This window comes from Pollicipes pollicipes, unplaced genomic scaffold (genome assembly GCF_011947565.3).
Source record: "Pollicipes pollicipes isolate AB1234 unplaced genomic scaffold, Ppol_2.1 Scaffold_6686;HRSCAF=7923_pilon_pilon_pilon, whole genome shotgun sequence".
NCBI classification, from domain to species: Eukaryota; Metazoa; Arthropoda; class Thecostraca; order Pollicipedomorpha; family Pollicipedidae; genus Pollicipes; species Pollicipes pollicipes.
Window position 1 is genome coordinate 34270708 of NW_023596921.1, and position 19818 is coordinate 34290525.

A 19818-nucleotide genomic window follows, 5' to 3' on the forward strand; every position below is an offset into this window, starting at 1 on the left:
CCTAGCCAGCCAGAACCCGCCTGAAGGTCATCACCATCAAACACCAACGCGGCCGTGTTCACTGTTTACGCCCGCCTATCGTGCGCACACTCTTCCGCCTCCACGGCCGTATCGCTACATTGGGGGTGCACTATGCACACTGCACGTGCACAGCGTGACGGCCGGCGGCCGCGCGGCCTCCGGTGGCGGTGGCGCATGCAGTCCCTGCCGCTGCCGCTGCCGCCGCCGCTGCCGCCGGCACAGCAGCGCGCAGTTACCTTCATGGGACGCGCTGCACCGGTAGTGCTCCGGCGGGACTGGCTGACAGCCATCAGCAGCCACGTCCGGCTCAGTACTCACCGCTGCAGGAGCCGGGGGCAGGGGGGGGGGGGGGCAGGGGCGAGGCCCGGGGCGCCGGGGGCGGCCACTCACCTGAAACAGAAAGTGCACCGTGAGAGTACGCCACAACCAGCACGCGAGTACGTCATCGGGATCGTGACACGCCCGGTCATGGGGTGACGCGGGGCATCAGCGGTCGCCTGGCGCGGCGGCGCGCAGTGGGGCCGCTTTGGGTGAGGCCGTGGGCGCGGCCCGCGGTCTGCGGCGCGGAGCGACGCGGCGCGGTCAGACGACTGCACCGTGTGACAACGCTCGGCGGCGGCGCGCGCGATGGTGCAAGGCCACCTGGCACCCTCGGCTCGGCCTACACGGCGCGGTCAGCCCGCCCGGCTCGTGTGAGAGCCGCCAGCGCACCCGATCGGCCAGTATGGAGATTCGCGTGACTGGCATGTTCGGGGCGCCGAAGCCGTTCGGACAGTCCGGTCTCCGGAGGCGGGGAGCGGTCTTGTCTTGCATACCACGTTCACAAAGCGCCTTATTTAGGGTAGAGTGAATCCAGATTACAGGGCTTGATTCGCAAGGGAATGCCGAGTGAATAACCAACACGGGAGTGCAAGCTATTTAATAGGCGCCAAGTCGCACGAGCCCACAGGGTGATGATCATGATATAAACATGACATTGAGAAGACATTTGCATGGTTGTAAAACAAATGAAATCAGCCGTTTAAGGACGCAAGTGGTGCAGCGTTTAGCGTCAGCTATGTCATGCTCAGGTACCGAAGTCACTCTTTCCCCGTTGCATATTTGCATGCTCAAACACAAAAAACAGCCCGAAACACAAATGTTCTAACCGACACGAACTTCGAGCATTGACCGAGGCAGGAAGGAATGTGGCGAACTACGCTTGAGTGGTAACTATGTCAGTCCCTTTTGAGTTACTGTCCGCGAATACCTACATATTCCGCACTCGGATATGACTATCGGCATATCCGCATTCGAATATGACTACCGGCATATCCGCATTCGGGTATGGCTACCGGCATATCCGCATCCGGGTGACTACCGGCATATAAGCATTCGCATATGACTGCCGCCATATCCTCATTCGGATATGGCTACCTGAATATCCACATTCGGATGACTACCGGCATATCCGCATTCGGATACGACTACCGGCATATCCGCATTCGGATATGGCTACCTGAATATCCACATTCGGATATGACTACCGGCATATCCGCATTCGGATATGGCTACCGGCATATCAGCATTCGAATATGCCGGCAGCCATATCCGAGGCATCACTTCTGCCGATCCGGAACACAACAGTCTCGTGGAGGGACGTTCCAAATGTTCAAACAGGTCCAAATGTTCTAGCCCTACCTTAGCTAGCTATTTTGGTAGGGATGGCCCCAGCACGGGAGTTATTGCCTCCAGACGGTGCGTGGGTATTTGGGGCGAGGACAAATCATTGTAGGACACCAGACGTGCCACATGAAGAAACATCGCTTCAGCTCTCCACAGCCACCAGCACTATGCCATTTATTAAAGCCGCATCACGCTCGCACACTTACAGCCAGTCTTAAACTGTACAGCGCGATAGGCAAAGGGCATGGGTAGAACACCTCAACATGTTCTGGCTTCGAGGAACGTCCGACGCTGAGCTCAAGCAAATATTGCATGTGGCTGTGCATTATTTGCATACAATGGAGTGTTGTGCCAGAGCTTCCCTGCCATGAGTTGCAGCTACTGAAATGGACATAATGGGAGAAAGTCCCGTCAGGGCCTGCAGCCCCCGTTTGTGATTCTCAGCACTACAGTGATGACAGCTGAGCGATGCTCCGAGTCATCGGAAGACACGCCGGGCACCCCGGAAAGACACGTCAGGCACTCCTAGAAACACTGTTTCCCGACTGGGAGAGAGATTAAGTCAGAGGGGAGTAGGAGGAAGAGGAAGCAAGGCACGGGAAGCAGAAGAGAGAGAGAGAGGGGGGGGGGGGTCAGGGGCAGGGGCGGGCAGAGGCAGAGGCAGAGGCAGAGCAGAGGCAGAAGAGACGGAGCCAGGTCAGAGCCACAGCGAGAGCCACAGCCACAGCCAGAGGCAGAGGCAGAGCCAGAGCCAGAGGCAAGGACAGATTTGAGACGGGAACAGAAGCAGAGGGAAGGAGAGGGACAGAGGCAGAAACAGAGATATAGGTAAAAAAAGAGGCAGGGACAGCAACACGCCAAGACAGCGACAGGTCGAGGCAGGGACAGGCTGGGGCAGCAACAGGCGCAGGTGAGGCAGGCGCAGAGGCAGGGAGAAGGCCGAGACAGGGGCAAACAGGGGCGTCGGGCGTCGGGCGCCGCTCCTGCACACGTCACCGGGGCAGATGGTCCGCGCCCGCGCCCATCTGGCGCCGCCGCTGACACTCCAATGCGGCAATCAGGCGCCGGCGACGGATGCGCCGCGTTTTCCGCCAGCCGCGCCACGTTGGCCTCTCGCCGCGCCCGGGCGTCATCGGGTGCCGGCGGCGGGGTGCGGCGCAGTCAACGGTACCGGCGCGGCGGCCGGGCCGGCGTCTCTCGGCGCGGCCGGAAGTTCCAGAGCGACGCCGTGAGAACGCCACTGAACGCCGATCGAAGGCCAATCGGCCGATCGAACGATTGCGTCGGGTCCCTCCGTTTGGGAGAGAGGCGAGGATCTGGCTACTCGAATGGGTGACATAGAAAGGGAGGAAGGATTTGCCAACCAGATGAGATTCGTTTGCCAAAAGAGAAGTGAGGCAAGACGATGCGGCTGGGAACATGTGCCCATGCGAGCTGCCTGCTGGCTAGATCCATACTCTTACCACAGGATTCAGTTACGTTTCCATCACACCTACCCGAGGACTCATCTGACTATTCACTGACCGCTCCGATTAACAGAACTTAGCTGCGCACGCGCAGAACAGCGCCCGCTTCGCCTCCTTCGGACGTTACGTTCGCCACAGAAGCAGACAAACAAACGAGACGAGAATGTGACGCGCCTTTTACCGCACTTAACGCGCCATAAAAGCTACAGTCTCACGGAGCGCGACGGCGAGACCACGTGACCTCGAGCCGCCACGTCCGCAGGTAAGAGCTGCCCACTTTTTCCACGTGCCGCGCGTGGACAAAAAGCCTGTGCGCCGCCCGCCCGGGGCGCGCGGTGGACGGCGGGCGCTACGACCGGCGTTACGGCCGCGCGTCCGGCACCGCCGGCCGCTGTACGACAGTCACTATACGACAGTCACTATACGACATCCGCTGTGCGACGGCCGCTGTGCGATGGTCACGAAATACTGGAAGGGGGAAGCCGCGCCGCGTGCGCTCTTCAGAGGCCTTGTGCCGGCTGTCAACAACACCACTGACGCTGTCAACACTGACGGCCGCGAGCACATGACGACTGTCAACACTGAGACGGGCGCCTCACACGCCATGATGAACGGCGCAGCTGCAGCGGCTCCACCACTCTGGCGGCAAAACATGACGAGGTCTGCGGAGATGCGACCACATCGGTGCAACTGGACATCTGCACCTGCGGAGACGCGACTACAGTGGTGCAACTGGGCACCTGCACTTGCGGAGACGCGACCACAGCGGTGCAATTGGACATCTGCATCTGCGGAGACGCAACCCCAGCGGTGCAACTGGACATCTGCACCTGCGAAGCCGTGACCCCAGAACCATGGCTGGGCGTGTGCGGGGCGCGGGCGGCGCGGCGGCATCCGTGGAAGCGTGACCACGATACTGGACATGATCGAGCGTGCACCGGGCCGCTACCGAGCCACCTCAGGCCCGGCTGGCCGCCTGCATTCCGAGCCGCACAAACACCAGCAGCTGCACGGCTTCAACTCCGGGACGGTATCGGCAGGTGCATTGCGACAGCAGGCCCCGCTCTGGTCCGTGAGGGTCGGTGCAAGCTTCGGGACCGACGGGCGCTGGTGATCTGCCGCCGATCGATGGCGCCGCTGTCCTGCTGCTGCCCCGCGGACAGCAGCAGGACATCGTGCCACGCCAGTACAACGGCAGTACAACCCCGCGGACAGCGAACAGGCGGGCGCATGAGTCAGTCCAGTGGCCTGGTGGTGCTGGAGTGCCTCTGACGGTTTGTGTCGGCGGCACACACCCGTGGCGGGGCAGCGTCACGAACCGCGGCGCCCACGGCAGGGATGACAACGCTCACCAGCGGCGGAGGCTCGTCCCGCACCAACACCTGACCAGCGCCGTCTGGGCCAGCACCCGACCCGAACCCCGCGGGCACTTTCGCAATTGAGAGCGTCCCATCGAACAGCGATGGAATGTCAGCTGTGACGGAGTTATGTTCCATAACGCAAATGGAATGGAAAAGTATTGGGTTACACTGGCCCGAAGGGAACACTGCTGATCGAGCTTTATCAACACCCAGCACGACAGCTGATGACATTGCCGTTGTTATGCGTGTCAAATGAATGTGCCAGTTCAGCGACTGTCACTTGCCAGGTACGTTTTGCACCACGCGCCACACATCGTACGTGCCGGAGCCAAGCGTGACAGTGGTAATATACCCAGAGCCGAGGGTATCGCCTGGACACGGCCAGTCGTTTTTGCCCAGCGGCGGGGCACGAAAAGCATGACCAGCAGTCGGTTTGGGCTACGCGTGGGCGTTCCAAAATCAGCTCCAGTCCCAAAGTCGGGACTTGACTGCGCACGAGGCCAACCGAACAACGCACGCATGCACCGCTCCCGAGGGCGCCGTGTGGACTCTCGACAGGAGGAGAGAGGCTGGCAGATACCATCGCAAGGGCGCCGCCGAAAAAAACCGGACCCAATCGCGGCGAGACAATACGCGCGCGCCTCGAGGGCCACGCCGTCAGCCGCGCTGAGAACGGCCGTTTGTCACAGCCGGCAGCGGCGGCGGCCGCCCGCGGCCGGCATCGGATGATGACCCGTCGACGCTGCCGCCTCTGTCGGCTGCACCACTGGCCTCCTCCAGCGATGCAAACACCCCCGACTGACGCCACCATTTGTGTCTGACAAACAGAGCGGGCCGGCTCCGGCGCAGACCCGCCGCGCGCGCGCCCGCAGCTAGCGGGCGGGGTCCTCGCGGCCAGATGGCGTCATCACGGCCAGATGAGGGGCGCCCAAACAGAGCGATAAATAGCCAGGCGGTGTGCGCTTACGCCAGGTGGGCCGACCCATTATGCCTGCGCCCTGGTCAGGCCGGCGCTGGCGGCAAGCATATCGCCACTGGATGGCGGACCGAGAAACGATCGCCTCGACGAACAAATACAACCAGGAGACGTCAGGGCGGAAAACCCCACCGCCGCGAGTCGCGCAATCTCCAGCACGGCAACGGTGCGATGCTGAAGTGGACTGAGCTAAATCCAAGCTCATTCTTTGCAGCAGGACTGGCTAATTCAGGCGCCGTCATGAACTGTCGGACGGCGCGGCAGATGTCTGACAAACGGCGCGGGTGGCGCCGTTTGTCAGACAGTGTTCCTGGGACGGCGTGCGGGGGGGGGAGGGGGGGGGGGGGTCGGCACGCTGTAATGTAGCCCGAATGAGTGACCACCGTAGTCAAAAACCTGAGCCGTCAGCAGGTTATGATGGATAGTCCGGAGCGCTTCGGCGTGTCCTCCTCTACGCAGCTGAAAAGTGAGCCACTAGTCCAGCACAAACTCGACCGCTGTCAGCCCCAGCAAAAACTTGTTTTCCGGCACGGTAATTCAGAGCAAGATGAGCTTGTTGCGGCGCGGCGTGCGGCAAACGTGGCGTGTCCGCGTCCCGGAACGGTCAGCACCAAGCAACGAGGAGTGTGAGATGTGTCTTATGGGGCTGTGGGCGTGGCTATTCCGGGCTATCAACAATCGGCCTAGATAATGTGATGTTCTGCACGAGGCCGTGTGCAAAGCAAACCATATCATGGTGCCTGAGGACACATATATGCAGGGATACGTGCTTCCGCCCGGACTCATGATCTTTAACAAGGTAGAGACGAGCCCACGGGCGATGGAACTGGAGCGACGGAAACGGACCCACGGCTGCAGAGACGGAACTATGGCTGCGGAGATAGGCCTGCGGCTGTAGGAATGGTGGCAGCGGCCACTGTACCATGCATGCATGCGCCGTCCCCTGCTGACTGACGGACCAAGGTAGCCTCTAGCTGGGAGCAAAACGCAACGCCAGCTTCGGTACCGCCGCCAAAGGGCGTTTCCTGCGCACAGCCAAAACAGCGGTGCCAGCCCCCCGGCCTGCCCTGGACTAAAGCGCGAAGAGTCAGCGCTCGCTTATGGGCAATAAAATGGACTTCAAAACTCCATGTCGTCTTCTATCGAAACTATCTAAAAACGGCCTGAATGCCTGACCGTTTCCGGGCGGTACAATTGACCGAGCGCGGACATCGCGCGGCACGCGACGCTCGAGCACGTGCAGCGCGTGGTGGCCCGTCGCGCAAGCGCCCGGCCCGGCGCCGCGAGCGCGTCGGCGGCACGGCGCGCCGCGTGTCCCCGCGCGGAATGTCGCCGGGTGTCCGCGAGAGTGAGCTCCGCGCGAACATAGCCGCTCAGTGACGAGGCCGCGCCGCTCTTCCCTCTGCGGACGCTCTCGACGGAGCACCTCCGCTCTGACCTCAAGCAGTCGTACGACTCAGACGCTCGACTCCGGATGCAGGTTTCGCCCCGATCATCGTTGACTGAGGCGGCGCGACGTGTTGACTATCGTTGCAGTCGGCGCCAGGGAAAAGGCTACATTAGAGTGCAGTTGGGACGCTCCCGGACGCCGGGTCATGCCACGAGCGGCGGGGTACATGTCCGCTGACTGGGAGACGAACCTCGCACACCGGCGACGCGGACAGCAGGGCGTGACGCGTCAGCATGGGCGGACGTCGTAACCGGGGCATCGTCCCAGGTTCAGAGGAGGGGTTCGCCCGGCGCGAGCCGCTCTGCTGCTTCTTCCATCGCCGGAAACCGCGCGTACGTCACGCCTTTACAACAATCGCACCACGGTCTAACAGACGGCAAAGTGCGGCGCGAACACGAGCGGAGTAACTGGTGGTGGCGGCGTCACGGCCGCTCCGAGGCGGCGCGGCTGCCGGCCGACGGTCTCAGCGCGCCCGTCACGCTCCGAGCGTTACAGGCACACGGCGCCGCCCGTCGGCCACGCCTCTCAAGCGGTTGCCTACCTTTGTCGTCGAGCGACTCGAGTACCAGCAGGATGTCCGGCCACCGCTCCATGGCGCCTGAAGCCCACATCCACTTCGCGTGACGCGGATGCACTTCCGGTCTCAGATCCACTTCGCGGGCTTCAGATCCGATTCCGGCACTTCGGTCCGCCCACGGGACTCTCTGTCCTTTTCTTCGACTCGAGATCAGTTCTCCGTCACAGGTGCTCGTGCGCAGACGGCACTCCTCCGCAGGCTCCTCCCTCGCTCAGGCGCTCGCGGCCGAGACCCAGCGCCGCCCCACGGCCTCGGGACACCGACCAGTCACTCGGAGCTGCCTCCGGGGGGCGTCTGCCGACCTCCGCGCCGCCACGCTTACACCACGGCGGCACTGCGAACTCTCCGCCGCCGGCGGTGACCCCTGGCCGCGGGGCGGGGTCAGGTCACCTCGCCGCCCCTGCTCGCTGAGTGACGCCCGGGACTCAGCACCGACACGCGGTGGCGTTGGCGGTGGCGTCGACGGCCGTCGAGCGCGCCGGGAGACACGCTTACCGGGATGTGTGTCAGGCACGCAGAGTGCGTAAGGCATACACACGCCTGCTCTCTATTTGCGGATTGTCGTGCGCCGAGAGGTGAGAGGGCAGCTCGTCTTGAGTCGCGGCACGTCCCCAGGCCGGGGCACGTCTTCAGCCGCCACACGTCTCGGGCGCACGTCACGTCAAGCGCACGGCACGCGAGGCGCACAAGCGCACGGCACGCGAGGCGCACAAGCGCGCACTGAGGCCACAGGGCCCGCCCGGCCGCGTATGGGCCCTGCGTGACGCCCCGCAGCCGGTTTTCCACTGTAATCGGATCAGCAGGCACGAGTTCAGAGTGGCTGTGGCGGCGGCAAGCGATGAGCCTGGCTAATTTTCGTCCGCGCCGTCAGCAAAACCGGGCTCGGTGCCCTTACGCCGCTCGAGGTGACGCGTATGGGACGCCCGGAAGCGTGGCCTGGGGACCGGAGCTACTGTGTCTGCGGTTCGCCCCGCTGGGGCGCCCCAGGGACGGCATGTGGGCGACGTACCACCAGGGAAAATACGCAGAAATAGTTTGCACAGCATCGCCGTCGTAAAACGTTGAGGTTTGGACCATTAAACGGGGCGTTTGTCACGCGATACGACGGAGCTTGCAGAGAACAACGCTCATTAATGACCAAACGGCCTTTTACGCAAACGTGTCCTCGAAGAGAGCTCAACCGCGACAACCCGCCATGATGGACAAATGTCTTGCCTTAAGGCCACAGAACAATGTGTGGTCGGCGTATCATTAGTGGAGACAATGTGTTACCGGTCATACCGATCGGTGTTTGTTACTACCAGTTTCTACCGTATCAGGCAAATTTGGTGACCCCTCTGAGCTTACAATGTGTGCTACAATACGTATTCTACTTGGAGCACTCGTTTGGCGCTATGTGCTGACGGCGACAGTGGACTCTCGGTAGTTATATGGATGATGTGGGCAGTTTGTTGTTACTAATATAGCACAAACCAGTATTACGAACACAACAATAGTCCTAAGATCCTGGAAGTTTTCTGGCTAATTCAGTTAGCGTCACATCTCTGTGACTGCTTGGAGAAACAAAAGAATGCTGATAAATCTGCAAAGACTTATCCTGAGGTCTTTTACACATTATCTCGTCATGCTCAATCACGCACCTGCCGTCGCCCGCATGCGTCGCTTTTCACAGATGATCGGGACTGGCGTCACGTAATCGATCACCAAGGCTGACCTTAACATTGTTAAGATACCTAATGTGTCCGCTAAGCGTGAGTGCTGTACCCAGGCCTACAGGCACCCCGGCCTACGCAGCTCCGGGCAGATTTCATCTCTTCTGTCGCAACGGACGCCGCCCGTCCGGCCGACAGCTCCCACCGAGTCCCTCCATTTGTCAGCCATCTGTCTGAACATTCTGCGAGCTTCAGCCACGCCCCCGCCGATTCTAACGAATCATCCATGGATTACAAGCCGCGGCCGATAACAGAAGACTGCGTCTCATTAGTCACAAAGGCATGCATAATTTATGGCGTTCATTTCGAATTTGATCGCGGCGTTTCCAGCGGCGGGAGCGCAGAAGAGCACGGTAGCGTTCGTGAGCTTCGTGGAGTCTCCCGCCCCACGACTGCTGTTACGCCACGGGTCGGGGCATCTGGGGTCAGGGCGCAGTGGCCCGCGGCGGGCGAAGTCACCGACCCGCGGCGCTTGGCATCACCGCCCGCAGCGCCGCCAGGCGGCCGACTTCGGCGGCTCACTAGCGGCGAAGGGATTGGCGACACGGGAGACGCCGCACCAGCGCCCGGCGCAACAGGCCAGTCTTTGCAGCGCTCTCTGTGAGACAGCCAACATTCCTGCACAAATTTTGAAGAATAGATTGCGAACGCGGCCCCTGAGAATTCCAACAAAGAATCGGTTGGGTAGTCGGCATGTGGGGTGCATTGGCCAGGGTGATGTAAATGCGCATGCGTTTCTGGACACAGATGAAAGCGACAGCAGCCCTCTTTGCCTGCGCGTTGGGTCAGGTCCAGATAGCGCATGCCTCGCATGACTGCGCTAAGTGAAACAAAGGATCGTTAATTGTCTGTCTTCCGACATTGCTGTGCCCAATAAGGCCAGTAGTGGGTTAGTTAAGTGCCGTTTTACGGACCCGTAAAATGTGTGTAAAAAAGCATTTAAATTAGCGACGAAATAGACCAGGTGCCTGAAATGTCGAGCAGTGAGCTCCGAGCATGGTCTCCAATGAGAGCAATATACCCATGACCTTCCTGCAGCCACCGTACAGCGAAACATGTAGGTAACGCCGACAAATTTTACTCCGATGATCTGCTTTACAAGCGTAACTAAATTTCTCCGAACTGTCCCACTAAGCTGGACTTGAGGCGTTCACGCTTATTTCTCGCCCCGCAGAGAAGGTTCAGTGACCTCCTCTGACCCGTGCGTCTCCCCAAACCCTCCCGGTCAGGCGGCGGGTTGGGGCGTCTGGGGACCCACCGTCACCCCCGGGGCCCCGGTCCCCGCAGGTGGCCCGCCAGCCCAACGCCAGCGCCAGCGCAGCGATCAGCGGCGCCCGCTGCATACGTTAACCGAAAGCGATAGTGGCTGCGCGTGGCGCGCGGCGGGCGCTGTCAGCCGAGTTTGGGCCGACGCCGCCGGCCGGCTCGTCCGTCACCGACCGTCGCGCGCGCCGAGCAGTTGCGGCCAGCCTCCATCGTCTCCTCGCAGTGGCTCGAGTCGGGCCGTCCGTACACAACGCTCTGCCGCGGCCGTGGCTTTCGGACCGCTCGGATCGGTATGAGAAGGCGTCTTGCCTGATGGGTGGTGTCGGATGTTTCGGCGACTAACGGACGCCAGCGTGCTCCCCTCATTAGCGCCCCAGACCACCGTGCACTTCCTACGGAAGGCCAGTCGGAGGTGGGGTGGGAGTGGTAAAAGCTCCCGGGGCAAGGCACGTCGCCGCCTTGTGCAGTGAGTGGCCAAGTTCACGGCGTTTCAAACGGCATCCACTGAGTGGAGCGTTTAATTTAACAGCCAGCCTTATCTACGGGCGCTCCAGCTGACAAATCTGGCCTTGTGACGCTGACGGTGACATCAAAGCCAGCACAAAGCACGATACATCAAGGGCGTCGCAGATTATCACAGAGCTCGATTCTGAGCAAAATTTGCAGTGATCTGAACAAGTAACATCTGGTGATGGAGGGGCGGTGACGAGCTCTCGTTCTCCGGGCTCAGATGCATGGGCCACGTGGAAGATGAAAGCGTGCTTTCTGAACGTTACCACCTGCATCGTCCTCAGGTGAAGTCAGCAGGGCAGCCAGAGCCTGCATACCCGGGCAGAGTTCGATGCTGACCCGCGCGCCCTCTGACGACACGCCCGGGCTACGTCCGCTGCGCAGACACTGACTGAAATGTGATTTAAAGGGCTTAGCTGCCCGCTACATAATCCTACAACGTCGGCGACAGATATCCCTCGCGCTGCTCAGGCACTAGGTGTTTCGACCTAAGTGTTTTGTCAATAAATAGCAGGCTACTGGAACAAAGTTTCACTAGCTTGTCCTGAATTAACCTTGTGGCGGGTGAAGAAAATGCGATCAAGAAAAGAGCTAGTCTTCCGGGGTTACGATACATTGTGCCATGTCATGAAGTGATTACTAGTATCACGCAGTCGTTGAGGGGATTTTTGGGACGTTCCACGATGACCGCATTCTTTCTTTACGGACACTTATAGTGGGCGCTCTAAACGCTTCATCCCAGCCCATCAGCCAGCATCAAGGGTCCATGAGGTGACCAATAAAAGGTCACGTCTCAACAGACAACCCGGTCACCCAAGCCACTAATCCCACTTCAAGATCATCGCCCTTACCAAGCCCCGCCATTTTCGGCTATTATTTGGGCATCCAATATCTCCTGAGTGGAAACACTTAGCCGTGGAAGAGTCAATAGCGCGGTGGCTTTCAGGGTAGCTTTCGGGCTGATGACAAACAGAGTAAGCGTTCCGCTCTACCGACGAGTCGAAGGTAAAAACTGCAGCTTTCTAAACAGGCTGCGATGACTGCTGCACGGTCCAGCTGTCCAAAGGATTAAACAACGAGCCAGGGGGTCGGTTCGCACGCGGACAAACCGGTTCTGGAAACATAATGAGGACAAAGAAAGGGGGAATATTCCACTTCGGGTTTGTTTTAAGGCACGGTAGAAAAGATAGCAGATAGTATGATTGTGTTTTAGTTCAGAGATAGCTTTCTCCGCAAGTTAGTTCACTTAAGGTAATCAAAAGCTTGTCGCAGTTTTTTATCGTGGCAATTCTGTAACCGAAGAGCATTCACAACTGCTAAGAGTGAGTTTTCAAAGGGGTAAGCCTCACAAAAGTATAAACAAAGTGCGTCTAACAATAAATCAGACGGATGGCTCAGGCTGGCAGCATGCTGATATGTAGGCGGTGTGTAGGTGTCTATATAGTCGTGTATATGTAGGTGTCCAGGCACTGGGTACGATCTCGATGTCGCAGTTCTTACCAACGTTTAGCAATAAGATATTACCTCGCCCACGATTTTCACTAGAAGGGTTGCCACACCCGTCAGCCACTCCGAACTCTGCACCGTCGCGTCCATAAGGCGCACTCTCCCACTCACGTTCACTCGAGTTACCTCCCAGTCAAGGGCGGCCACCACCGCAACGCCGACCCCAGGTCACGGTAGACCTCGACGGCGCCCACCGAGCGCCCCGTCGCCACCGACCGCACCAGGTCAGGTCACGCCAGGTCTCGGCCACACAACACCCCGCACCACAGCACACCTGCCGACCTCAGGTCAGGTCCGGTCACGTCGGGTCCGCGTCGTACGGCGCCACCGCCCGCCTCGCCCGCGACTTCGGCTGCCGCGCGGCCGGACGCCAAACGCCCACTGCCCGGCGCGGCGGCGCGGCCGGCCGGCGGCCGCCGCGGTCGGTCTGCCCCGGGCGGCACGCACGTACCGCGGTCCGCCGGCGAGAGCTAGTACGGCGGCACGATGGGGCCACTCAGGTCCGATCACTGCCAGCAGCACACACGGCGGCACGCAGCACGTGTGGGAGGACGGCGGGGTTTGAAGGTTGGGTCACCATGGGCGCGTTGGAGGCGACCTAACTGCCAGAAAGGCCAGCCCCTGCTGAAGCGGCCGAGCTGCTGTGGCAGATGGGCGCGCTCGCCCTCAGCGGTACGTGAGAGACCGGCCGGCGGTGGGCGTGCTCCCCTCCCCCTCCCCCTCCCATTGCTCTGGCATGCGATGACGGCACTCGCGGCCACCACGCGAATGCCCACTGTTTACTAGGCAGGACGTGCCTGTCCGGCCACGTACGATTATGACGTCACCTGGCGACGACGGGTGGCATGTGCAACAATGGACACGGGCGGATGCGGGGATGGGGAGGGGGACTGCACCGCTGCGCCGGCCACTGTGTTTGTGTCCCTAGCTGAACAGCGAGCGTGTTGCTGGGTCCTCGCCGTGTTTGTGTCCAGAACCGTCCGCTTGAGCTGACTCCAGGGATCGATAGCAAAACGGTTTGTCGACTTTGTGTATGGTCCAAGGCATCGTGGTAAAAACGCTTCAGCGCCTTGTTCGGGAGTTAAACAAACAATCAATAAACGTCAAGCCTATAGACCGTAATTAAAGTCAACAAAATGCAAGTTCCTGATGCATGTAATATGCATGCAGATGAGGATGAAATGCATATTCACATCATAAGAATTCGAGGTCACAGTGATTCGGCAAGATATCACTGTCAATACAACTCAGCTTTAAGTAACTGCATCCTCTAATGGCCTACTGATGTCTGGAACAGCAGCTCCAGTGTATAGCTTCACCGCATGCAGCCAGAAATATCCACTGCTCTAACCGGCTAGCGTCTATAAATATCGCAGCCAATATTCTGTCGCTCGCAGGCAAGCTCGTCGATCCTTGGCCTGGCACAAACACCTGGCCTATAAGAGTTGCCAACTGATGGCGAGAGAAACCTAGCCCCCCCCCCCCCCCCTGGCGGGTCTTCAGTGGTCTGGCACGAGACTGGCCTATCGTACGAGATATTGACAAAGGTACTCGGTTATCAGGTCAAACTCACGAAGCATCAGTGTTTCTGTGAGATAGACGGAGGTAGCGTGAGGAAAAAACATCTGCCCCTGAGCCTAGCCATTCTTCCGTAAGCCGGGAGGAGCTCACGGAAGCCAGTCAGCGCTCCCGAGGGAGCCAGTCAGCGCTCCCGAGGGAGTCAGTCAGCGCTACCGAGGGAGTCAGTCCGCGCTCCTGAGGGAGCCAGTCAGCACTCTCGAGGGAGTCGGTCAGCGCCCCGAGGGAACCAATCAGCGCTCCCGAGGGAGCCAGTCAGTGCTCCCGAGGGAGCCACTCTGCGCTCCTGAGGGAGCCAGTCAGTGCTCCCGTGAAGGGGACCGAACGGCAGGCCTCGGCCATGCGGCGCGCCCAGCCGGGCCGTTAAGTTCGCTGTTTGGACAGTGGCTCTTCTGAGGATCCCTGTGTATCGCGGCCGACGCGCCAAGTCAAACTCTGCCGTGGATACTTCGGCGGGACGTGCGTCACAAGGCTGGCATCGCGACAGCGGCCAGCACCCCTTCCAGCGCGGCCGGCCGGCTCAGGACGGCTGCCAAAGTCAGGGTCGGCTTCAGCTGCCACCGTCGCCAGACGAGACAACTCGCCAGACAAGACCAGCGAATGAACGGCTGACACACGGCAGCTGTCAGGCGGACAGCGCCGCGGCGCGACCGTCACGCACAGACGACAAATGATCGCTGGCTGGAGACTGCTGATCACCGCCCATGACGAGTCCCTGGGAGACACAAGGCGCTGGACGAGAACCGCTGGAAGATGGGATAGGAAGATCACGTGGAGGCCTGAGCCGGGGGCTGGGCGCTGCCCTGCGACGGGTCACTTTCTGCCACTGGCCACGTCGGCTTAGAGAAGCCGCCGTGGCCGCACGCTGACGACGGTGTCAGCTGCTGGCGCCGCTCCGGCCAGTCGAACATTGCGTGTTGACACGACATGCTGCCACGCTGCTGACAGGCCGTGCATTCAGGCTTGCCCATTCATAAGCCACCCGCACCCGGCGAGATAGGCGCCGCCTATCTCGCTTGCATGTGGCGTTAGGTTCGTGCAGATTGCAGGCTCAAATGGTCTCGTGGCCTTGCGGGGCCACGGCGGTGCCATTTCGCACGTTAATGGCTCTGCCGAGACTGTGTGGCGCTCAGCCAGGATGCCGGTGGGCGGGCTGGGTCCAGTGGCTAAAAGTATCACAGCCGCATTACATTGGGTTTTCTGTGTGGGACACCCTCCGCTGGCCGCCTGGTGTAGGACAGCCCAACATAACACGCCTCTCGGACTGTAGGCGAACCGACTAAAGTCGCACCTCGCAGGAGTCGCTAAGCACCAAAATTAACTCCACCGATGTTACGCACGAGGAGAAAGTGGCGACCTCTCGACCCCGCACCGATCGCCATCACCGGATTGCTGCAGTAATGCCGCGCTTTTCCGGTGGCCTGACGGCGATGCCCGGCCGCGGATCGACTGCAAACCCGACCCACCGCAGCACCGGGACACGGCTGCAGAGCTGCCGTAATCTCCCTGGGAACCGCCGGCGACGTCCTCCCCCAGACCGCCTGGCAGCAGCGGCGGCGGCGGAGCGGGCCGCGCCCGCGGCCGCCCAGCTCCCCTGACCCGGTTACGTGCCGGTGCCGGCGGCCGCGCGCGCCGCCACCCGGCTGGGACAACACTCGAAAGGTCAGGCGCCGCCGGCGCTCGCCCGGCGCTCGAGTGCGCCCGCTCCGCGCCCAGCGGGAGAGTAATAAGCCCTCCGTCATGTCCTGCGCGCCGCGGGGCGCTGTCGATGGGGGGGGGGGGCGGGGCTGCATGGCGCCGACGCGCAGCTGGTCAAGGACGGCACGTGCGCCTCCGTCCTACGCCGTCCGGAGACAGCTAAAACGCCTCAGCTGCCCCGGCACGCACGCCATCGCTCTCAGTTAGAGGCCTGCTTGTCCCAGAGTGAGCGTGCCAATTGGATAACAGGAAGCCAGAATGGCCGGTAAATGATGTGTAATGGCCAGTGATGTCACTCCGCATGGGGCAACGCCATGCTCACGTCGTAAGGTTTGCAAACACGGCTGCGATTCCAGCGAGGAATTGAGGAGACGCCCGTAACGGGGCGGGGGCGCTGTCATGCCTCAACTTTTTTCATTGACGGTCGCGAGCAAAAACCAGCCGATCGTTAACTCAGGCTTTTTAACAACATCAGCGGGCCGATAAAAAGGCGGAATTCAATTGCGTTAAGTGTTCAGATCTGTCATCCGCGGTCCTTAAGACGTTGTCTGGCGGATGTCACGAGCGAACGGGCCAAGCAAAACTGTAGTCGACAGTCTGACCTGACCACAGCCCCAGGGAGCCGACTGTGTTCAGGTCAGGTCAGGTAGGGCTACGTTGGAATACCCTTCCTGAGCACGGAGCTTTCTGGACCAAAAGAGCCAGAAACAAGGTTTCAGGAGCCCAAAAATCGAACAATCGACGGAAGTAAACGGCCCGCCACGGGTATATTGGTGTTCAAAGGCACCTGACTCGTTGAGGTCATCCAAGACCGGAGAGGTCAGACAAGCCTGCCCCTGGTCACTAAAATTAATTAGTCACGACGAAAATTATAATCTAGGCCATATCGGGTCATGAAATGTTGCGTCAGGTCATGGAGATTCACACCAACTTCAACGCGATCATGCTGAGTCAGTAGGGTCACGCTCGGTCACCAGAGGTCACACTTGGTCCGCGGGGTCACCCAGCATGTCTGAGCCAGAGTCCACCGGAGCGCCGGTGGTCGGGCCTTGGTGAGAGTGAGAGCACCTGACAGCGAAAAGCGGCGGGCCGGGTCGGGCCGGGCCGGGAGGTCCAGTTCAGCGTCGCCGTTAGAAAGTGAGGCGGCTGGGCCTCGGGCTCACGCCCATGTGTGCAAACACGTCACACGGAGACCCACGACCGCTGGCGGATCCGGGGCAACGGACTCCCTCCTCCCCCCCCCCTCCCCCCAAGGCGGTGAACAACAGACCTTACAGGCTTCAGGCCCCCGGCATTCTGATCACTGTTGCGCCATTCTGAACTCTGCACCAACTTGGTGCAAGACCCTTCGACCACCGGGGTTGAAAGAGTGCGTCAAGCGGTCGTGAGGCGCAGGGAAGGGCCAACGGGCAGCGGACCAGCAGGTGATGTCACGAGGGTTACCATTCCTTCCACCTCTCACAAGAGGCTCCCCTATGAAATCCTTCCGCCTTGTCCCTCCCAGTTGAGCTGGAGCCGCGCTCCACGCCCTTAATAGTAACGGGGAGAGACGACATGCAACGCTCTCATGTCAAGATCGTAAGCAACGCTCTCAAGTAGATCGGTGGTTAAAATACTGATCAGGACTTGTAACCAGCAGCGCGCAGACTAAGCCCATGCCATGGCAGGCAATTCGAACAGGTAGTCACTGACGGCAGTGCAGAGGGACCAGTTAACTGATGCACCGTAACCTTTCTAGAAATGGCATTTAGTTCAACCGACGCCAGTCCAACAGCCGTTCGCCGTCCATGTGTATTTGAACGCTGGTGTCTACAGTCCGTGTGCACCACCTAGCGGAGCTAAACAAAACCATGCTACGATGAAAGTCTACCAACAGATGGCACTGCCCACAGTCGGACAAATGGTAGTTTCCAAGGATGAGTTCCCATGTTCTAACGCGGATACAGCGTGCCCGCGCCGCATGGCGTGTAGCACTGACTCAGATGTGCAGGCTAGCCGTGTATCTCGTGCAACAATGTCTTCTGTCAGAGTGGTCAGTGAGAACCCCGCCTAGGTTGGAGTCTTCCGGCGAACGATAGAATGGTAGTGCAGTCAAACGAATTTCATTGCAATGATCGATTTTGCTGAATATGTATCATTTGGCTGAAATAATCCGATGGAACAAATCAAGCCACTTCCATCGTATTGAAGTGAATATGGCCGTTAGCCGTCGGATGAGCTACATAGCAGACCGTTATATTGGAATAGGTATAGGCGGCCATGTAGATAGAGCTGAGTCGATCCTATTGCGCTTTTGGCATTCGTATTACGTAAAAATTAAGAGGTTAGGGTACAGTGCAGCAAGAAGTAACCAGCGTCATGAAAAAATGACGATTCCACATGGGCTGAATAAAACGCAACAAGAACTGACCAACTCATCTGTAGACAAAGGAAGATGCTCGAAGCATATTAGGTCCTGTTTTCAGATAAATTTTGGACCAATTCCATAGGTTGGACCAATTCCATAGGTTGTGGGAACAATGACAGGTAGTTTTGAACGCGCCACTCCCATTTTTGGCCCATTCTGAGCCCAGTGTCACGCAGCTAGGACCTTCGGCCTCGGCCAGGCAGGAAAAGAGAGCAATGCGACACCTACCTTTGGTAGCAGTTTTGCTTTGTACTTTGTTCTGAGATCGTGAGCTATTCGGTGTCCTCGTGGGAGGTTTGGTCGTTTTCGTTCCTGAAACAAAACCATCGCAAAAGCCCTGAGCACTTTTCCTCCCACTGCAAGATGCAGAGCTCTGTTTTCTGGCAATGGATGGTCCGGTACACGCACGTTCCCTGAGTGGTGCGCCGCACCAGGGAGATGTGACGTCAGCGGTTAACTCGCAGCTTCCAGGACGAGTTAACCGCTGCCTACGCGGAGCCTCAATATATGGCTGCTCTAGTGGTGCCCACGCCATCTGACAAACGCGTATGAAGGACGTAAATGAGCAGAACCAGGTGCGCCGTAAATGAGCAAACGGTAGAGGAGTTTGTGTTGAAGCAATATCAGCCGCTGGGTTATACGGCGGGAGTGGCTGTCGAAGACACGCACAGGCTGCGGGTCAATCTCAAGTCAGGGTCAGAAAAACGCTGGTCACTCCTAGGTCCAGGTCGGCTGACAGCGAGGCAATTGCAGGTCAAGACAGAGCAGTATACCTTGGCTGTGGTTGCTGGCGAGGTTGGTCTTATTGGCGAGAACGCCCGGGTGGCGGCGCGCCGGCGTGTCCAGCGCCGCCCTGGCGGCCGTCGTCGGAACTGGCCTGGAGACGGCGGCCGGCTGCTTGCTGCCGCTACGAGCCGTAGACGGAGCGGAGCCTGCGGGAGGACGGCAGGTTAGCCGTCATATGACGTCACTGGTGGCAGTCCGTCACGCTCACTTCCTGTCTGCCGGGAGAAATCATAGCGGTTCAGGCTGTCAGTGCTGGAGGTGGAGCCCGATTATAGGCAAGGTGATGCGTAAAATGCACTGCAGACGAGTGAGGTATCATCTGTTTAACATGCAATACCGACGGGGTCGCGTTCCGTCACGTTGCAAACAGAACGTGACCGCAACCGCCGTCCTGCAAACCACGGAGGACGCGAGGTAACGTCACTGCTGTGAAAGAGCAGCGACGGCGAACTCCGGCCTGTATCCGCCGGTGCTTTTGCAGCAATTAAAAATGATCGCGTGTCTCCGGAACGACAGAGTCACCGACATGGTGCGCAGGATTACACAACCAGCTCCCTCGCTCTAGCAGGTACCGGGTAAGTAGACTGAGTGCGTGCGGGCGCAGGTCAGCGGCTGTGGTGACGCCGCCGAGAGGAGGGCCATGAAGACGCCAGACCAGTGCGGGTGTCTTAGCACTTAAGGTATGCGAGCTTTTGGACAAAAAAAGTCACAGAGTTCAAACTTTTAGAGCACCGTATTCTAGCTGACGTAAAAGTGCGGAGTATTTTTAGATGCCGACCCGCCAAAGCACTTTTATTTTAGGACGTCATGGGGATTGTTCAAAGTTCGATAGTTTATAC

At 59.5% G+C, this 19818-nt stretch overlaps 1 protein-coding gene across 1 annotated transcript in view; it reads right to left on the bottom strand.

Annotated features, from left to right (window-relative positions):
* The window catches only part of LOC119108218 (serine/arginine repetitive matrix protein 1), a 61137-nt gene that overhangs the window by 3196 nt on the left and 38123 nt on the right, over window positions 1-19818 (bottom strand). Inside the window, exons 11-13 of the mRNA XM_037231801.1 lie at window positions 18967-19125; window positions 18422-18505; window positions 381-411 (exon numbers count right to left, since the gene is read on the bottom strand). Coding sequence (XP_037087696.1) covers window positions 381-411; window positions 18422-18505; window positions 18967-19125 — 274 coding nt within the window. The remainder of the gene's footprint in view (window positions 1-380; window positions 412-18421; window positions 18506-18966; window positions 19126-19818) is intronic.